General features: G+C 58.3%; 1 protein-coding gene across 3 annotated transcripts in view; it reads right to left on the bottom strand.

Moving 5' to 3' along the window:
* Positions 1-576: 576 nt before the first annotated feature.
* The window catches only part of ZNF787 (zinc finger protein 787), a 35,234-nt gene continuing 15,824 nt past the window's right edge, over positions 577-19,986 (bottom strand). For 2 of the 3 annotated variants that reach the window (XM_055370653.2, XM_055370652.2), the window contains exons 2-3: positions 16,268-16,356; positions 577-2,371 (exon numbers count right to left, since the gene is read on the bottom strand). In XM_055370653.2, coding sequence (XP_055226628.1) covers positions 1,305-2,371; positions 16,268-16,346 — 1,146 coding nt within the window. In that variant the 5' untranslated portion in view covers positions 16,347-16,356 and the 3' untranslated portion in view covers positions 577-1,304. Of the gene's footprint in view, positions 2,372-16,267; positions 16,357-19,196; positions 19,458-19,986 lie in introns of those variants that run through there. The other variant, XM_031004604.3, reaches the window with a different exon arrangement.

The following is a 19,986-nucleotide window of genomic DNA, read 5'->3' on the forward strand; positions in this document are numbered from 1 at the left end:
GCCCCTCAGGCACGCGCACTGCCTGAAATGCCCTAAGCGCTCGGCTGGACTGTGGCATCCCCGCCCTCTCCCCCAGCCCCTGGCTGGCTCGTCTGCCTGGCCCCTGCAGCAGAGACAGCTGAGCGCACCATCCTCCTCCCGCAGGGGGCAGGGGGTCCTGTACCCGGAGCGGCAGCCGCCGGGACCTCATCTCCCAGCCGCCTCCGCAGGGAGGCGCAACCACGGAAGCAGCCCCGTGAACGACCCAGGTAGGGAGATGTGCGCCCTTTGCAGGCAGAGTCTCCCCAGAAGCTGGAGGCAGGAGGATGCTGCTTTTGGGGTTAGGGGCGGGAGCCACACGATAGGAGTGGAGGAAGCCAGCCGCCCCTGTGAGAGGGTGGCAGAAGCCGTGGGGGCTCCTTCCCCTGCAGCTGGCAGGCCTGGCCCCCGACCAGTCCGCCCTGCCCAGAGCCCTCCGCGGGCGACCCAAAGGGCCACTCCCGGGACGCGGCTGACACTCTGCTGCTGCCCCGGCGGGAGCCTCCGTTTACCCCTCTTGCCCTTCTCCCTCCCGGACTCAAGAACCACGCAGAGGGGGACGTTTGGATAGTGCCATTTATTGTTCTAGCACCCCTTCCTCCACCATGCCCAGGACAAACGGGCACCCGCCTCCTGCGGGGCTTTGCTGGGCACAGGGGCCACCTCTGCTACCCGGAATCCAGGAGGGGAAGGAACGACTCGAGCTCTAAGGATGGGACCCGGAAGGCAGAAAAAAATAATGGATTGGGGCGGGCGGGGAGTCAAAAGGTGGGCTGATTAAAAGAAAATTCTAAAAGAGAAAAGGGCCCCTATTTCCCTTCCCTCTCTGGGACCCTCTAAATCCAAAGGGCCTGGTTTCTCCATTCCTCGCAGCACCCCCACCCCGGACAACTGAGGAAGAGTAGGGAAAATGGCCTTCCGCTTGAGGCCTGGCGGTCGCCACTCGGCCTCTACAGTTCTCTCCATTGTCTCTCTCCGGCTCGCAGGCCGATAACCTAGGAAGGGCGGGCCAGGCTGAGGGGGGCAGAGTCTCGAGGCGGAGAAGTGAACGGGCCCTGATAACCCCCAGTGCCCCACATGGACGGCGCGGGGACAGAGGAGAGTGGGGAGCCGGGGATGCCGCGGGGTCCATTGCACCCCGTCCGCTCCTCCCTGGGTCTCTGGCGCGGGGACAGAGGAGAGTGGGGAGCCGGGGATGCCGCGGGGTCCATTGCACCCCGTCCGCTCCTCCCTGGGTCTCTTGGTCTTGCAGGTCGTCGTTCCCGCCAAGCCCGAGGGGCCCTCCCCTACCGGCCCTCACCAGCGCGGCACTCGGGGCACCGCCCGCTCGCAGCCTCGTCGTCGTCGTCCTCCTCCCCGCCCGCCCGGTAGTAGCTCTGTCCGCAGCTGCTGCAGACCGAGGGCGCGCCCACCGCGTGGATCTTCTTGTGTCTCCGAAGCGCGGCGCCCTGCACGAAGCCCTCCCCGCACTCCACGCAGATGTGGGCCGGCTCCTCGCCCCCCGCCGCCCCGAGCCCGTCCCCGTGCTGGGCCCGCTGGTGCGCCAGGAGCCCGGCCCCGTGCCCGAAGCCCTTCCCGCACTCCAGACACACGTACGGCTTGGGGGCTGGGGCGCGCCGCGACCGGGGCCCCGCGGCCTTTGCCCCCGCGCCCGCCATGGCTGCCGCGGCCGCGGCCCCCTCGCCCGGCGCGCCCACCACGATGATGCCCTCGCCATCGCCCACGGGGATGGCGATCTCGCCGTCCGCCGCCACCGCCTCTTCGGGCCCCTTCGCCCGCCGGACGCTGGCCGCCAGCACCTTGGCCGCCACGCCGGGCCCCGACAGCTCCGGGTGCAGCCGCAGGTGACGCGCGAGGCTCTTGGGCTGGCTGAAGCCGCGGCCGCAGCGCGGGCACACGAAGGGCTTGAGGCCGCTGTGCGAGCGCCGGTGCTTGGCCAGGCTCTTGCTCTGAGTGAAGCTGCGGCCGCAGTCGGGGCAGGTGTAGGGCTTCTCGCCCGTGTGGATGCGCTGGTGCTGCATGAGGTTGGAGCTCCAGCTGAAGCGCTTGCCGCACTCCAAGCAGGCGTAGGGCTTCTCGCCCGTGTGGATGCGCCGGTGCTGCACCAGGTGCGAGCTCTGCGAGAAGGTCTTGCCGCAGTCGGCGCAGGCGTTGGGCCGCTCGCCGGTGTGCGTGCGCTGGTGCCGCGTCAGCTTGGACCAGTGGCTAAAGCTCTTGCCACACTCGTTGCAGATGTAGGGGGCGGGCGGCCGCGGCCGGGGAGGCGGGCCGGCTGGGGGCGCAGACTGGGGCGGGGACAGCTTGGTGGGAGGCCAGCTGGGGACGTCGTCATCATCCATGATGAGGATGTCCACTGGAAAGCAAGAGGGTAGGGGGAGGTGAGTCAAGAGAGGCAAGGGCTCCACGCCTGTCTTGGATGCTACGCTGGCCTCGGGTGCCTCGCTCCCCCTGGCGCAGGACCTGCCCTGGTGTCCTCAGAGTGTGCATCACTCCCTGCATTTTACTAAGTATTTATTACCCCTCTCCCCAGCTAAGACCTCAGCTCTGTGTGAGTTAAGACCCTCAGTTTACCCCCAACCTCTAGAACAATGCCCCAGACACAGAAGGCCTGGTCTGTAAACAACCAGGCAACATAAGAGGCATGGGCGAGGGGCGGGATCCACGGAAGGCTCCCAGAAAAGGACCCCGAAACCCAAAACACCAGCCTGGACGCCGGGGGCAGAGGATGAGGAAGGCTCAAGGGCGAAGGTTCCACTAGGCAGAGAGGCCGCAGGGCTTGAATGCAGCCCTGGACACCTGGTCCTGAGCCAGGGAGTGGGTTTGGCACCCTGAAGACGTGCCCGCCAGGGAGCGATGGTGTCACATTCGGGCTCCAGGAAGACAATCCTGGCTGCAGACAGGTAATGGGATTGGAGATGAGCATGAAAGCCCCGCCTCCGAACCTGGGAGTAAAACCTGGCTCAACGCCACCTCCATTACAGAGGCTATGGTCAGCCCCTGGTGTGGGGGCTCCTGTCTGCTCAGTGAGGACAATTCGGGCACACATGGCTTTGCCTGCACATCTTTACACTGAGGACGCCCTTCCAGCAGTCAACGAGGCCTTTCACGCATCTGCACCAGGCCTGCCCCTGGGGGCTCTCCCGGGAGGGATGGGCTTGCCTCCTCCCCAGCTCATTCACTCCTGAGAAGGGTCCGTGTGCAGCTTCTACATTTGCTCTCCCTTGGGGCCTGGTCCAGAGCAACAGAATCAGGTGGGAGGGCCTCAGCAAGTGCATCTCTGACCCCCGTGGACACCCCAGGTGCATCCCACAGGGTTTTTTCAAAGCCATGAATCACAATTACAACATTCTCACTCCTGACCTTACTAGACTGTAAGCTCCTAAGTCTCTATCCCAACACCTGGCACAGTGGTGCCCAGCACACAGAGCCCAAACACCCTCCCAGATGCCACGCTGGCAAACACGCAAGGAAGGGCCATGACGCCCCCCTGCGCTACACACTTCAGCGTCAGGTCCTCATAAGCTGGGAGCACAAAACTGAGCCTTTACAAGGGAGAAACTGAGGCACTAGGGAGTCGAGTCATGGCCCACACTACACGATTTCAAAGTGGCAATGCCCAGAAGCGCATTAGTAGTCTGGGTCCAAGAAACAGCCATCTACCACTAACTGTGGCCGCCCACCGCTAAATCCCCCACCCACAGGCAGCACACCCTACACGCTAAGGGAGTGCTCCACAAAGTGGGATCCTGCGACCAGTAGCATCGGCGCCACAGAGAACATATTAAAAACATTTATGCACTGCCGGGAGCAGTGGCTCACGCCTGTAATCCCAGCACTTTAGGAGGCCGAGGTGGGCAGATCACTTGAGGTCAGGAGTTCAAGACTATCCTGGCCAACATGGCAAAACCCCATCTCTACTAAAAACACAAAAATTAGCCGGGCGTGGTGGCGCATGCCTGTAGTCCCAGCTACTTGGAAGGCTGAGGCAGGAGCATGACTTGAACCCGGGAGGCAGAGGTTGCAGTGAGCTGAGATCACACCACTGCATTCCAGCCTGGGCGACAGAGCAAGACTCCATCTCAAAACAAAACAAAAACGCTTATGCTCAGGCCTCCCTCCAGACCCACTGTATGAGAAAGTGCCGGGCCGGGCCTGTGCTTCAGCAAGCCCCCGAGGTGATTCTGATGCCAGCTCCAGTGTGAGAATCACTATTCCAAGGCAGAGAGTATTCGAATATGGCTCTTGAATCACCTGCGGCAGAAGAAAAAACTCCAGGTGAAGTCAGGAAGGGGGGAGCCTTCTGGAGAGATGGCATGGAGCCCACTGCATTGTCAACATAAATCAAAAAATGTTGTAAGTTATAAGCACATTACTTAAAGATGTAGAGAGAATTAAAAACAAACATCAGAAGCTATTTGCCCCAGGGCAGTGTGACTGAAGGGGACAGAAAGGGACGGGTAGGAAAGAGATTTGTTGTCACCGTAAACCGAGTCATACTATCTGAAACTTACAAGTGCTTCCACGCCTTTAATTAAAATAACTGCTTTGTTTTCGAAGTTGTGAAGAAAGAAAGTATAGCAATGCTCCCTGTGACTCAGCTATGAATAGCATTTATTCATGACGACATGAATTCTGAACACAAAACTTGTGACACAGTGGCAGCTAAGACAGGGGCACTGGGGCGGGTGTGCAGTACGTGGAGAGCGCAGTGAGTGGAGAGTGGGGAGAGGATGTGGGAGCCATGTCCTCACCTCCCATTAGATTTGCAACTATCAAAGCAATTTCATGAGCTCTTTACCTAGAACCAGGGAGAACCCCAAAGAGTGCATGGAGGGGCTACTTCCTCTAGAGGCAAACTGGGAGTGGGGAGGGCAGGAGGTGGGAGCTGTTTTCTGCTTTAGGCCGTAGGCGATCTGGCTTCTCTACAGGCATCTCTGCACTACTTTTTCTAAGTACGAGTTAAGCACTGTTAAATGGACAGGGTTTAATTACTTAAAAGGCAGGGCTCTTTTACATCTTGCAGATTCCTGGGCTCTGCGCAAACCTTCCCGTGCTGCATCTCAGTAAGGCCCAGGAAACCGCGCTTCACAGGCACAGACTGGTTTCTGACAAGAGGTTGCTTCTGCACCGCGCATGGGCCAAGATGAGCCGCTCCACTTGCCGCAGCCGCAGCCGAAGCCGAAGCCAAAGCCAAAGCCGAAAGCGAAACCGAAGCCAAACGGAAGCCGAAGCCGAAGCCGAAGCCGAAGCCGAAGCCAAAGCCGAAAGCGAAACCGAAGCCAAACGGAAGCCGAAGCCGAAGCCGAAGCCGAAGCCGAAGCCGAAGCCGAAGCCTCACCCTCACCCTCACCCTCACCCTCACAGGAGCAATGAGGCTAACAGCTTTCTCCACCTCACAGCACCATCTTTAAAGGGATTCAACGAATTCCCAGCAAGAGAAGAGCACGGTGAGGAGCACAAGAGTTCTCATTCAATTAAAAAAATAAGAAACAATGAGGGCCGGGGCCACTCTGATGGTGGCAGCAGTTACCTTTGGGGGAGGGCAGTGTCCCCAGACGCCTGGCCCTGGGCTAAATGTGTTCCGTGGATTACCACATTTAATCCATGGCCAACACTATGACTGTCCTCTCACTGAAGGACTCAGCTGAGGTCCCGAGGGGATGGGCTGGGGGGCGGTCCTCCACTCCAGATCCCCTACGCCCCAGGCTCTACCTCTACGCCTCCTGCCCCACCTGCAGCACCACTACTCCAGGAAGCCAAGGTTTCCCTCCACGGGAGATAATGTTTCTAGAGCAAAATCTGGAAATGCTTTTTTTTTTTTTTTAAGATAAAATTCCTGAGTTCACACTGATACTTCCCATAGAAATTCAGGACTAAGGTTTTCATTTAGCCTTTTCTTTGTGACATCTGCACCTCCCTTCAGCCCCACGGAGAATCCTGGTTCTCAAGGACATAGGGGATGACAGAACTGGAATATCCCACAGACAGGGGATGGCGGAACTGGGATACCCCACGACCCAGGGGATAATGGAAGTGGAATACTCCACAGACCCAGGGGATGGCGGGAGTGGGATACCCCACAGACACAGGGGATGACAGAGCTGGAATATCCTATAGACACATGGGATGGCAGAACTGGGATACCCCATAGACGCAGGGGATGGCGGAAGCGGAATATCCATAGACACAAGGGGTGGCAGAAGTGGGATCCCCATAGACACAGGGGATGGCGTAAGTGGGATACCCCATAGACACAGGGGGTGGCGGAAGTGGGATCCCTATAGACACAGGGCATGACGCAACTGGGATACCCCTTAGACACAGGGGATGGCGGAACTGGGATACCCCATAGACACAGGAGGTGGCGGAAGTGGGCTACCCCATAGACACGGGATGGTGGAAGTGGGCTACCCCATAGACACAGGGTAGCGGAAGTGGAATATTCCATAGACACACGGGATGGCGGAAGTGGGATATTCCATAGACACAGGGGATGGCGGAAGTGGGATATTCCATAGACACACGGGATGGCGGAAGTGGGATATCCCAGACACAGGGGTTGGCGGAAGTAGGATATTCCACAGACACAGGGGATGACAGAATTGAGATATTCCATAGATACAGGGGATGGTGAAAGTGGGATATTCCATAGACACAGGGGATGGTGAAAGTGGGATATTCCATAGACACAGGGGATGGCGGAAGTGGAATATTCCATAGACGCAGGAGGTGGCGGAACTGGGATACCCTATATTACAGCCCTCTTGCTGGGTGCACACGCGATCTCAGGGTAACAATGCCACTGCTACCACTGCCAGGCACAACTCCTGGACTGTGCTGCACCCACCGTCCTCCTTCCCCAGTGTTTTCTCGGCTGCATCCCCTCTGTCAAGTGCAGGTCTTGGCCGACTGAGACATGTTCGGGCTCAGGAGACTGACCTGCTCACACCCTCCTCCCATCCCTCTCCCTGGTCAGTTGTCTGAGGCTCATTCGCTTTTAGGTTCCTCAGTAAGGGCACAGAAGAACGGGGTTCACAGGGCTGTTGCTGGGTAGCCTGTCTGTGCCCTTCCCATCTGAAGGTCCCTTTTCCATGAGTCATAATGCCATTTTCTCCTGGCATAAAGTGCTAAGTCCGAGCATAGTCATGTTGACTTTCCAAGTCTTCCACGCTTTCTGCCACGAAGGATCGGTGACTTCCTTTAGCGTCCAGCAATTCTAACGCAACCATCTGTGATTTGCTCTTTCAATGCGCAGCTTTCATGTGTTAAGGGGTGTTCCTTGAATGAGTTTTTACTATCCGCTCTATTCTTTTGCTTTGGGTCTCTTCTTCAGGGACTCTGCCTATCCATATGTTGGATTTTCTTTTCCTAACTTGTTTCCTTTAAAACTGTTTTAATCTTTTTTCATTTTATTTATTTATTTTGAGACACAGTCTCACTTTGTCACCCAGGCTGGAGTGCAGTGACGTGATCTCGGCTCACTGCAACCTTCGCCTCTCAGGTTGAAGTGATTCTCATGCCTCAGCCTCCCGAGTAGCAGGGATTACAGGCATGAGCCATCATGCCCGGTTTTTTTTTGTTTTTTGTTTTTTGTTTTGTTTTTTTTTTTGCATTTTCAGTAGAGGCAAGGTTTCTTCTTGCCTCTTGGCCAGGCTGGTCTTGAACCTCTGCCTTCAAGTGATCCACCCGCCTTGGCCTCCCAAAGTGCTGGGATTACAGGCATGAGCCACCATACCTGGCTAATTTTGTGTGTGTGTGCTCTTAGTAGAAACAGGGTTTCTCCATGTTGGCCAGGCTGGTCTCAAACTCCTGGCCTCAAGTGATCCACCCGCCTTGGCCTCCCAAAGTGCTGGGATTACAAGCATGAGCCACCACGCCCAGCCTTTTTTTTTTTTCTCATTTTAAAATGATCCTCCTTCTTGCCTTCAATTTTTTTAAAGAACGATGTTTTTATTCTTGAGTTCCTTCTACATTAGTCTTCATTCTGAAAGGTTTTTGTTCTTATTTGCAAATCTTTGCCGAGGCTGCCCCCTCGTTTCTGAGTTTGTGATTATGCTGTTCTTTCACATGCTGCACTGCCTCAGCTCGTTCACAATCAGCGGCCCCCAACCTTTTTGGCACCAGGGACTGGTTTTGTGGAAGACAATTTTTCCACGGACAGGGTGGGGAGGTAGTGGGGGACAGTTCAGGAATGAAACTGTTCCACTTCAGATAACCAGGCATTAGATTCTCATAAGGGACCAGGCTCGGTGGCTCACACCTGTAATCCCAGCACTTTGGGAGGCCGAGGCAGGCGGATGAACTGAGGTCAGGAGTTCGAGACCAGCCTGGCCAATGTGGTGAAACCCCATCTTAACTTAAAAAAATACAAAAATTAGCTGAGTGTGGTGGTGTGTGCCTGTAATCCCAACTACTCGGGAGGTTGAGGCAGGAGAATCACTTGAACCCGAGAGGTGGAGGTTGCAGTGAGCCAAGATCGCACCATCGCACTCCAGCCTCAGTGATACAGCGAGACTCCATCTCAAAAAATAAGATTCTCATAAGGAGCACACAACCTAGACCCCTCATATGTGCAGTTCCCGCTCCTGTGAAAATCTCATACCGCCACTGACCTGGCAGAAGGCGGAGCTCAGGCGGTAATGCTCGCTCATGCGCCACTCACCTCCCCAAGTGTGGCCCAGTTCCTAACAGGCCACGGAGCAGCACCAGTACCAAGGACTGGGGACCCTGTACTAAACGATCTTGATCTTGTTGGGATGCACTTCCGGCCTGCCTATCTGTAGAAATGCCATCCTGTCTCTTATCTTTTTTATTATAATCACTTTTGGGAAGGTTGAACTCAGTATTTTTCTGTTGCTCATTTTATGTATAAGTTTCCTTGAATTTCTAGGAGGAGGCTTGGTTCAGGGTAGCTGTTCTAACTTCTCAGAGGTTCTCACACAGCAGGTAAAAACGCGGCAACCAGCCTGCACAGATGCACACACTCCAGCCGCTGTCCCCACTGTCATCAGGACCTTCTCCTGCCTTCCTCTGTTGCCAAGGACAGGGGCCCTGCTCGATTCTGATTCCTCCCATGAGGTTCTGCCCTGCACAGCACTTTACCTGGTTGCTTCGAGAGCTGCAGGGCCTGAGCTGCCCCAGCCCCTTTTGGGCCTTCCCACCAGCCTCTCTCCCCACTATCCTAGTTTGGACAAAACAGCTCCTACTTCAGCTGCTGGTCCTAAAGTGACCCCGACTCCCCTGCCCAGCTTTGCAGTGAAGACCTGCAGGCTGTCTGTGGCTCTCCTCTGCTTCCCTCCTCCCAGTCAGATGCTACCACCACACAGGCCTCGGTGGTTTATCCTCATCCAGCTGTATTTTGCAACTCATGGGGATAACTTAGGACCTAGTAACTTTGCAACTGTGGTCCAGGGAACTTGAGTTTTGCTACCTGGTTGCCGTGTTTTTATGCAGGGATACAGGAGATTCAAGGGCCACGCTGTGGCTGCTCTGCCATCACCCAACACTCAGAACTGTCATCTGGCCGGGCATGGTGGCTCACACTCGTAGTCCCAACTACTTAGGAGGCCAAAGCAGGAGGTTAACTTGAGCCCAGGAAATTGAGACCAGCCTGGGAAACATAGTGAGACCCCGTCTCTAAAAAAAAAAAAAAAAAAAAAACTAGCTGGGTGTGGTGGCGTGTGCCTGGAGTCCCAGCTACTCAGGAGGCTAAGATGGAAGGACAGCTTGAGCCCAGGGGGTCAAGGCTGCAGTGAGCAGAGATGGCACCACTGCACTCCAGCCTGGGCAACAGAGCGAGACCCTGTCTCCAAAAAATAAAGAGAGATAGGCTGGGCCGCTCATGCCTGTAATCACAACACTTTGGGAGGCCGAGGCGGGTGGATCACAAGGTCAGCAGTTTGAGACCAGCCTGACCAACATGGTGAAACCCCGTTTCTACTAAAACTACAAAAATTAGCCGGGCATGGTGGCGGGTGCCTGTAATCCCAGCTACTCAGGAGGCTGAGGCAGGAGAATCGCTTGAACCCGGGAGGCAGAGGTTGCAGTGAGCCGAGATCGTGCTGTTGCACTCCAGCCTGGGCAACAGAGTGAGACTCTGTCTCAGAAAATAAATAAATAAATAAAAATAAAACAAAATAAAATAAAAAGAGATGAGGGTGCGCTGAAACATGGAGCCTGTGCTCACCCGAGGGCAGCCAGAACTCCAGCTGTAAGACATCAGCTGAAGCTTTCCTGTTGGCACCGCTCCCTCCTCAGAAGCGGAATGTCTTTATTTCGTTATCTGAACAGCTCTGAGGCTGCCTGAGCTGTCGCTGCCCGGTCCCACACCCCTCACCCTCTCAACATCGGGAACTCCATCTGGGGTCATCGGGAGAAAATGCCCCAGGAGGCAGGTTAGGAAGCGCCAGTCAGCCTAGAGCCATGGGTCTTACCCTCCTGAGATCTTCAGGAGCCCCGGCCTCAGCCTGCAGGAGGCTGCATGCCACCCACCAGCCCCCAGCTCCACGGCCCAGGCAGGTGTCTCGGCCCCTTTTTCCCCAGCACCCAGACCTCATGGGGCTTTGTGCAAATCCAACAAGGTAACCACCTAAGGGGGCTGCACTGACTGCAGGCACACAGGACATGATTATGAAGCGCCGGCCATTATTCCTACCAGTATTAGCTCAGAGGATCTGAACACACCTCCCAGAAATACTCAAATATAGAAAAAAATCACAAAATTTCTAAGGTTTCAAAAACGCCCCAGGTCAATCTATCTAACCAGAAAGAACACTGGCTTTGTGGCTTTTCCAGTCTCACATGCAGTTCTTCACCGTGCTGCACGTGGGAAACGCCGTGCTGTGAACTTCACGCCCACCACAGGCCACGCCTCGCGTCTCCACTGCGGGCCTCAGCCCGGCAGGCAGTAGGATGGACTGCGTGGACGGCGGCCAGCATGTAAATGAAACGGCATGGAGGCAGAAGGAGGAAACACCCGCACGTGCTGCTAGCACAGGAAGAACTGTTCTGTGGAACTTTTATTTTGGTCTCCTATAAATCCGTACGTTTCTTTTTATCTGGCTGTGTTCCTGCGTGCAGGCACGGCGCGAGGGATCAACTACCCCCGGCCCTGACGGCAAAGGCACTGCAGAGCCAGTTTACTAAAATGAAGGAAGCCAAGACCCCAGGGACAAAGCCACTTGGCCCAGGGGACACACAGCACCCTGCTGTGCCACGTCTCTCAGGGGCCTTCTGGTCATCAGCAGGGGCAACCCTACTGGAGTGACTTCCAGTAAGAGATGGGGTGGGGAGGTTCAAACCTTTGGAATTTCGGGAGGCTTGGGGGAGAAGAGGCATGGAGACTTTTGTTCAGACAACCTCATGCTGAAGCCCGGCCTGCTAAGCCCAGCAAGGGCACCCCCGGTCAGCACCCGAGGCCCCATCCCCTGACCCAGGTCTCCAGGGACACTGAGGCAAAGCCATGGGCCTGGGTGAAGGAGCCTGGGGCCCATACAGCTCCATGGAAGGAACATGTGCCAGGGGTTCCGGGCACGCTGCTCTCCCCACAACAGCCACAGAAAGCTTTCCAGCCACCCAAGCCTCCCTGGGGACACCTCTGAACAGGGGACATGGCCGGGAGCTATCCACAGTCCAACTCCTTTCCTCTTCACAAGAAGGTCCCAAGTGTGGGCTGCCTGGGATTTCTCTGGATCGTGGGGACCCACCTGCCCTGGCCAGTGAGGCCTGCCTGGGAGCTTCAGAACCCATTCTCCTCTCACACTCCTCAGAAGAAGAGGCCCAAAGACAGGCAACCCCATGCTGCAGGGTGATGCCGCCAGGGTGATACGGCCGCCGGGTGATGGAGCCTAGGTGATACGGCCGCCGGGTGATTACGGCCGCAGGGTGATGCCGCACGGGTGATTACGGCCGCCGGGTGATTACGGCCGCAGGGTGATACAGCCACCGGGTGATACGGCCACAGGGTGATACGGCCACAGGGTGATATGGCCACCCGGGTGATACGGCCACAGGGTGATGCAGCCTAGGTGATAGGGTGGCGCCAGAGAGAAGTGGCACAGCAGGACACTGCTGGAGCTTCCTGGGGACCCACCACCTGGGGCTAAGGCTCTGCCTCGGTGTGGCCAGGACGTCACAGCGAGGGGCCCAGAGACAAGCGGCTCTCAGGAGAGAGGCCACCCTGGATCTGTCCCGCCTGCAGGCCGGCTGCCAAGAACATATCAAGTCCTTCTGGGCTAGGTCACTGCTGTCCGGGTTCCCTGTAATCAGCAGCTGAGAGCGTCCCCACTGCCCAGTGGCTTCCCAGGGCCCTCGAGCCACACTGCCACATCCCCTGCAGGGCAGCCCAAAGCCCCTTCCTCCGTGAACGAAGCCTTCCCTGGCCCCCGAGACGGGACCCTCTGGTTGAACAGTCTGCACCCTGAGCGACCTGGTGCCCCAGGGAGTGATCTCCAGGAAGCTGAAGGACAGGCACGCAGGAGAGGGGACATGGGGATGTTTCTGCTGAGACAGCATTTCATGGAGCAGAGAGCTGGCGGAAGAGGACAGAAAGGGGGAGTCACGTCGGGTGCGGTGGCTCACGCCTGTAATCCCAACACTGGGAGGCCGAGGCGGGCAGATCACCTGAGGTCAGGAGTTCGAGACCATCCTGGCCAACATGGTGAAACCCAGTCTCTACCAAAAATACAAAAATCAGCCAGGCATGGTGGCGGGTGCCTGTAATCCCAGCTATTTGGGAGGCTGAGGCAGGAGAATCGCTTGAACCCGGGAGGTGGAAGTTGCAGTGAGCCAAGATCGCACCACTGCACTCCAGCCTGGGAGACAGAGTGAGGCTCTGTCTCAAAAAAAAAAAAAAAAAAAAAAAAAAAGAAAAGAGAGAGAGAGAAAGAAAGAGTCACACAACACCCTCTGGGGAAGAAAACTGCAGCAGGGCCACGCAGGCTGGGGGCCGTGTCAGGGGCCCAAGACCAGCTGGGAGGCAGACGGGGAGACAGTGTGTAGGGCTGGGAGGCTGGACAGGCGGCAGGTTCTCGCTCCCTTCAAGCCAGGATGCCTTCACAGGGTTCTGAGCACGGCGCCGGGATCTCGCCTCCTCCCCAAGAGGCTCAGGAGGGGACAAGGATAGGGACAGAGGTCGCAGGAAGGCCAGCGCGCCGTGACTGTGTGTAAGGCCACAGGGCTAGGGCCGTGGTGGGAAGAAGCGACCATACTCGGGATGTATTCCCAGAGCAGGTGCCAGGACACACGGAAGTCAGGAGCTGAGGAAGGGTCTGGGGTGAGGGCCCGCTGGCCCGTGGCATCTACCCCAAGACCTCTCTGTGCTGAGTGCCTGCAGCCTGGCTCGGGTGGCGCCCTCCCTCCTTGGCACTCCAACCAGCATCTCCTGCCTCCAACACGGGACATGGACACCCTGCCCCATGCCCCAGCACTGCAGGGCTGGGGATGGCAAGTGCTCAGGCTGGACGCCTCCTGCTGCTGGTTCTCTCTGCCTCCTTCTCAACCTTCCCTAGGCCACTGCTCACATGCAGGATGGTGAAAGTTGCCTCCTCCCTGTCTCAGGACCCCACAAGGTAGGCTGAGGGCCTGGACCCTAATTACGCAGAAGAGGCTGGGGCCAGGTGGGCTGCGAGCCCTGCTGGTTCCCTTTTCTCTGACTGGCGGGCATGCTCCCCTGCCCCTCCAGGGTATGCTCCTCTCCAGATGCCTGCCCCATGGGCCCCCATATCCCTCAGCAATAGGCTAGAGGAAAAGGGACCACACACGCCATGGCCAGGCCAACCCCCGCCACTCCACCCCCGCCTACGATGTCTGTCACTGTCACATAGGAGGGACGCACATAAGCGGGACCCCACATGCTATGGCCAGGCCAACACCCGCCACTCCACCCCCGCCTATGATGTCTGTCACTGTCACATAGGAGGGACGCACATAAGCGGGACCCCACATGCTATGGCCAGGCCAACACCCGCCACTCCACCCCCGCCAACGATGTCTGTCACTGTCACATAGGAGGGACGCACGTAAGCGGGACCCCACACGCTATGGCCAGGCCAACCCCCGCCACTCCACCCCCACCAACGATGTCTGTCACTGTCACATAGGAGGGACGCACGTAGGCGGGACCCCACACGCCATGGCCAGGCCAACCCCCGCCACTCCACCCCCGCCTACGATGTCTGTCACTGTCACATAGGAGGGACGCACGTAAGCGGGACCCCACACGCCATGGCCAGGCCAACCCCCGCCACTCCACCCCCGCCTACGATGTCTGTCACTGTCACATAGGAGGGACGCACGTAGGCGGGACCCCACACGGGAGTTACGCGAACGCCAGACGCCAGAGCAGCTTGGGAGCGTGCGCAGCCCATCCTTGACAGCCGAGCAAGGGTGTCACGTGGGGGTGATGCTCCAGAGGCAGCGCCAAGCACAGGCCCTCCCCGGAGCCAGCTGCCTGGTGGGGGACAGGACTCCCACAGACGCAGGGCCAGGGCTGGGCAGGGCAGCGGGCTGGACAAGGGGACCTGACACCTACCTTCTACAAAGAGAGTGAGTGCATGAGTGACTTGTAAAATTAAAGATGAACTTACTCAAAGACAAGCATTTTGGAGACAACGAGGTATTTTAAAAAGGACCGGGTGCTAGATTAGATGATGTTCCTAAAAAATGACATTTTGTGAGATGAGATCAGCTTCCTGTAGGGCTTTTTCTTTTTTTAAAGGAGTCCTTACATGTTGGAGAATTTACAGACAAAATGACGTGATGGATATTTTCTCTAAAACGCTGTGGAAAGACAACCACAGTGGGCAGAAAGGGACCAGCAGTGCCGCGAATCGCTGGCGCAGGAAGAGGGATTCATCACACTGCGTCCACACACTTGAGATTTCCACAGAATTAGTTTTCGAAAAGGTTCAAAGGCCAAGGATATATGCGAGGGAGAAGGCACGGGCAGGCCTCGAGGGCTGTGGCGGTGCGGGATGGCAACCACCCACAGAGACGCGGGGCAGCCTGGGGCCGGGGTGTGGGCCCCCTGGGCGTGCGGTCCTGGCGACGCACTCAAAACCCCCATCATAGTTTCTACCCCGGGACCAAGGCTGCCACAGCCCCACCCACAGGGAGCTTCTGTTCATGCTCATCCACAGATCTCAGAAATCACTCAAAAAGGGGCTGAGGTGCTTTACAAAATCGATCCCAAACTTCACCCCGGTCTTTGTATGGGACGACTCAGCTATGCCAGCCTGAGCCGGCAAGCTCTGCCGGCCTTTCTGCATCAAGTGTGCCCACGCATTTCCGTGTGGACTGTGGCTGCGTGGTATCTGTGAGGCCCGCAGCCTGCAAGATGGACAGTATTTCCTCTCTGGCTCTCTGCAGAAAAGGTCTGCTGAGCCCGGGCCAGCGTGGGGCCAGCGTGGGCCTGGGACCTGGGGCCTGACATGCAGACACAGCAAGGAGAGAAGCCGCCGCACCTTATTCCTCAGGTCTGAGGCAGGGAGGCGGCCTCCGTGGAGGGGAGGGAGCCATGAGGTGTCAGGGGCCACAGTGGGGTCACCACGGGGCCTTCACAAGCAAACCTGGGCCCCACGTAGCCCACAAATGAGTTTTGCTCAACCCCAATAATGCTTTATTAAACAAACAAAACACATTGCCAATGTCCAAAAAGTGAAGGATTTCACATAAAAACCCAAACTGACAACTTTCCCTGAAAAGTCAGCGTCAGCCTGCGGGTTCCCTGCACTCCTGAGCTTTCCCTGAAAAGTCGGCGTCAGCCTGCGGGTTCCCTGCACTCCTGAGCTTTCCCTGAAAAGTCGGCGTCAGCCTGCGGGTTCCCTGCGCTCCTGAGCCACCCCTGGTCTAAGGAGTTTCCTGCCAGGGAGGGCCACAGGCCCACCTGGAATCATAGCAGAGGGTCCAGGATGTGGAGGTGGGGCTGTGGGGAGAGGAAGGGGGCACCCTCAACAGACGGGGATGCTGCCCAGGCTGGAGGGGCAAGCACAGAGGAAGTCAGGCAGAGAAGGTGGCCCCCCGGGGTCCCCAAGATCATCCAGCAGAAAGGAAACTTGGAGCCACAACACCAGCCCTCCCTCTACAGCCAGGAGTGCAAGGCCCAGGGCGGGAGGGGAGGCCAGGGTCGGGTGGTCCCAGGGCCCCAGGAGGGGAAAACAGGGAAGGGGGGTTTCCTCCCACCCAGAGACAAAGGAAGCCAGGGTCAGGTGGGAGGCAGCGGGGTCGGCTAGGAAGGCCTCTGGCCGCTCACCTGGGTTCTCGTGACTGGCCATCTGCTGGTCCTCAGAATCCAGCGGCCCCGGAGACCAGGCTTCTTCCCGCAGCTCCATGTCTGGGTCCCTGTTAGAAGGGGATGAGACAGAAGGACAGAGTTTATGGGGTGCCAGGCTGCACCGAGGGCCCTGCAGAGAGGCAGCCTGCAGACCCCGGCGTGGCAGGCACAGCGCCCGGCAGACAAGGCACACGGCACCTACCCCAGGACACCAAGAACTGGCCTGGAGCTAGCCTGGCCGCTCCCCACTGCAGGGGCCAGCCAAGGCCTCACACAGCCGCAGGAAGGACTCAAGGACCCTCAAGGGCTACAACCACCGTCAGTTCCCATCCCAGCCCCACCACTCCCCAGCTGGACCTGGGGCAAGCAACCCCACCTCGCGCCTCCTCGCACCTCAGCTTCCTCACTGGCAAGATGGAGAACATGTTACTGTCAAGTGTACACAAGACAGTGTACGTGTGGTGCTCATGCCAAACAGGGACTGGAGCTCCCACACCCCTGGCAGATACTGACCCATCACAGCAGAAACAGGGCAGCAGGCGCCTAAGGGTCTCCGCACACGACACTCCCAACCCGTGCCACGCACCGGGAGGTTCCCTACGCACGACACCACCGACCCGCGCCACGCACCGGGAGGGTCCCTACGCACGACACCACCGACCCGCGCCACGCACCAGGAGGTTCCCTACGCACGCCGCCGACCCGTGCCACGCACCGAGAGGTTCCCTACGCACGCCGCCGACCCGCGCCACGCACTGGGAGGGTCCCTACGCACGACACCACCGACCCGCGCCACGCACCGGGAGGGTCTCTACGCACACCACCGACCCACGCCACGCACCGGGAGGGTCCCTACGCACGACACCACCGACCCACGCCACGCACCGGGAGGTTCCCTACGCACGCCGCCGACCCGTGCCACGCACCGGGAGGTTCCCTACACACGCCGCCGACCAGCGCCACGCACCGGGAGGGTCCCTACGCACGACACCACCGACCCGCGCCACGCACCGGGAGGGTCCCTACGCACGACACCACCGACCCGCGCCACGCACCGGGAGGGTCCCTACGCACGACACCACCGACCCGCGCCACGCACCGGGAGGGTCCCTGCGCACGCCGCCGACCCGTGCCACGCACCGGGAGGGTCCCTGCGCACGCCGCCGACCCGTGCCACGCACCGGGAGGGTCCCTGCGCACGCCGCCGACCCGTGCCACGCACCGGGAGGGTCCCTACGCACGCTGACCCATGCCACGCACAGTGAGGGTCTCTACACACACCACTGACCCGTGCCACGCACCAGGAAGGTCTCTACGCACGACACCACCCACCCGTGCCACGTACCATGAGGGTCTCTACACATGACACCACCTACCCGTGCCATGCACCAAGAGGATCTCTACACACACCACCAACCCGTGACTGTGAAAGTCTCTATGCACACCAACACCAACCTGTGCCATGCACTGTGAGGGTTCTCTACGCACACCACCAAGCGGTGCCACGCACACACACAGCTAAAGTGGAGAGCAGAGCCTTTGCCACGCGCCCGAGTTGTTGAAGGGTTCATACCCGGATCTCTCTTTTAAAACAGGCTCCCTGGCTGGATGCGGTGGCTCCCACCTGTAATCCCAGCACTTTGAGAGGCCAAAGCAGGCGGATCAGTGGAGGTCTGGAGTTCGAGACCAGCCTGGCCAACATGGCGAAACCCCATCTCTACCAAAACACAAAAATTACCCAGGCCTGGTGGCAGGGGCCTGTAATCCCAGCTACTCAGGAGGCTAAGGCAGGAGAATTGCTGAAACCCAGGAGGCAGAGGTTGCAGTGAAGAGAGATCACACTCCAGCCTGGGCGACAGAGCAAGACTCTGTCTCAAAAATTAAATTTAAAATAAAATAAAATAAATAAATAATAAAAAAATAAAATGAAACAGGCTCTGAGGCAGCCCTCCCAGCCCTTCTCCCACCCTCCTGCAGGCGCGGCTGGAACCTGAACCCTCGCACAGATCAGGGAAGGGCAGGGCCGCCAGATGGAGCTGTGGCAAACGTGCCCTCCCAGCTTTCCACATGCTGGGGTTTCATAAACCAGGAGCGCCTCAGCGAAACTCCACGGGGCGGACACAGGGCTGCCAACTTCGACAGCCAAATAAGGGCAATTTAAAAAAACGTCCTGCCGGCCTGAGTGCAGCGGTGTTTACAACTAACTGCCAGTTACGGATCTCTTTGTTCCTTCTCCACGCCAACTGCTTCACTTGACTAGCCTTAGAACAAAAAAACCTCCTACCTCCCACAGTAGAGATTTGGGGCTTGGCTCCCCGAATCCCCCGGCACCTGCAGGAGGCAGGGGCTGTAACCACCCAGCTTCTCGGGGGAAGCCTCCAGCAGGAGCCACGAGAAACCTGCCCGAGGAGGCACAGCCTCCCACTGCCGGGCCAGGGCTCCAGGGCTCACACCCCAGGGCCCACACTTCTTTATTAAAACAGCTTCATTAAGATGTGATCCCCTCACCACAACATTCCCCCATGTAAAGTGTACGATGCAATGATATTTAGTGTATTCAGTTTTGCAACCTCACTACAATCAACTTTACAACAACTCCAAAAAGCCCGCGCGCCCACGGCAGTCACTGCGCATTCCCCCGGCCGCGCCCACGGCAGTCACCGCGCATTCCGCCCTCCGCACCCACGGCAGTCACCGCGCATTCCCCCGCGGCGCCCTGCAGCCTCTGAACTCCTTTCCGTCCCTCTGGACTTGCTGCCGTGTGCTCTGCACAGGAGAGGGACAGCATCTGTTCCTGCGTGTCTGACTCTTCCACACAGCATGGTGCTGCGGCGTGCCGGCGTGTCACTCCTCTCTCGGGCTGAACCCCACTCCACTGTACGGCGGCCACAGTGGTCCATGCACCCACCCATCGCTGGCGGACAACTGTGGGCTGCTTCCACAGCGGGCATTGTGAATACTCCAGCTTCAACGCCGCGTCCATCCATTTATCTCTGTGGACGTTCGCGTTCATCTCTCTGGGAAGGAGAAGCCTGCGCAGGCCCCAGCCCCCCCGCGAGTCTTCAATTCTGTGTCTTATCAGAGTTGCCTACTGAGGTGGAGGCGGGCACAACGCTCGACCAACCATTAGCCAGCCTATGCTCCGGCCGTCTGGCCTCAGTTCCTGGTGTGACCTCACTCCCAGGTGGGTAGGACTCCTGGTGAGACACAGCGGCCCCCCCCCCGCCGCCCCCCCTCGTTCCCCAACAACCTCAACACCGGAAGAGAAAACCCAGGCGAGGCCCCCTTGGGCTGAATGCACTCGGCTCTGAGGAAACCTCCTCCGGCATCCAGCACCTCATTCCAGGCCGGGGGCTGCAGACCAGCACATGGAAATGGCGACATCCATCACCTCATTCCAGACTGGGGTCTGCAGACCAGCACGTGGGAATGTTCGCATCCAGCACCTCATTCCAGGCTGGGGCCTGCAGACCACCAAGTGGGAACAGCGGCATCCAGCAGCACCTCATTCCAGGCCGAGGTCTGCAGACCAGCACGTGGGAATGTCGGCATCCAGCACTTCATTCCAGGCCGGGGTCTGCAGACCACCAGCAAGTGGGAACAGCGGCATCCAGCACCTCATTCTAGGCTGGGGTCTGCAGACCAGCAGGTAGGAATGGTGGCATCCAGCACCTCATTCCAGGCCGAGGTCTGCAGAC

The sequence above is a fragment of the Gorilla gorilla genome, chromosome 20 (assembly GCF_029281585.2).
Source record: "Gorilla gorilla gorilla isolate KB3781 chromosome 20, NHGRI_mGorGor1-v2.1_pri, whole genome shotgun sequence".
Lineage (NCBI taxonomy): Eukaryota > Metazoa > Chordata > Mammalia > Primates > Hominidae > Gorilla > Gorilla gorilla.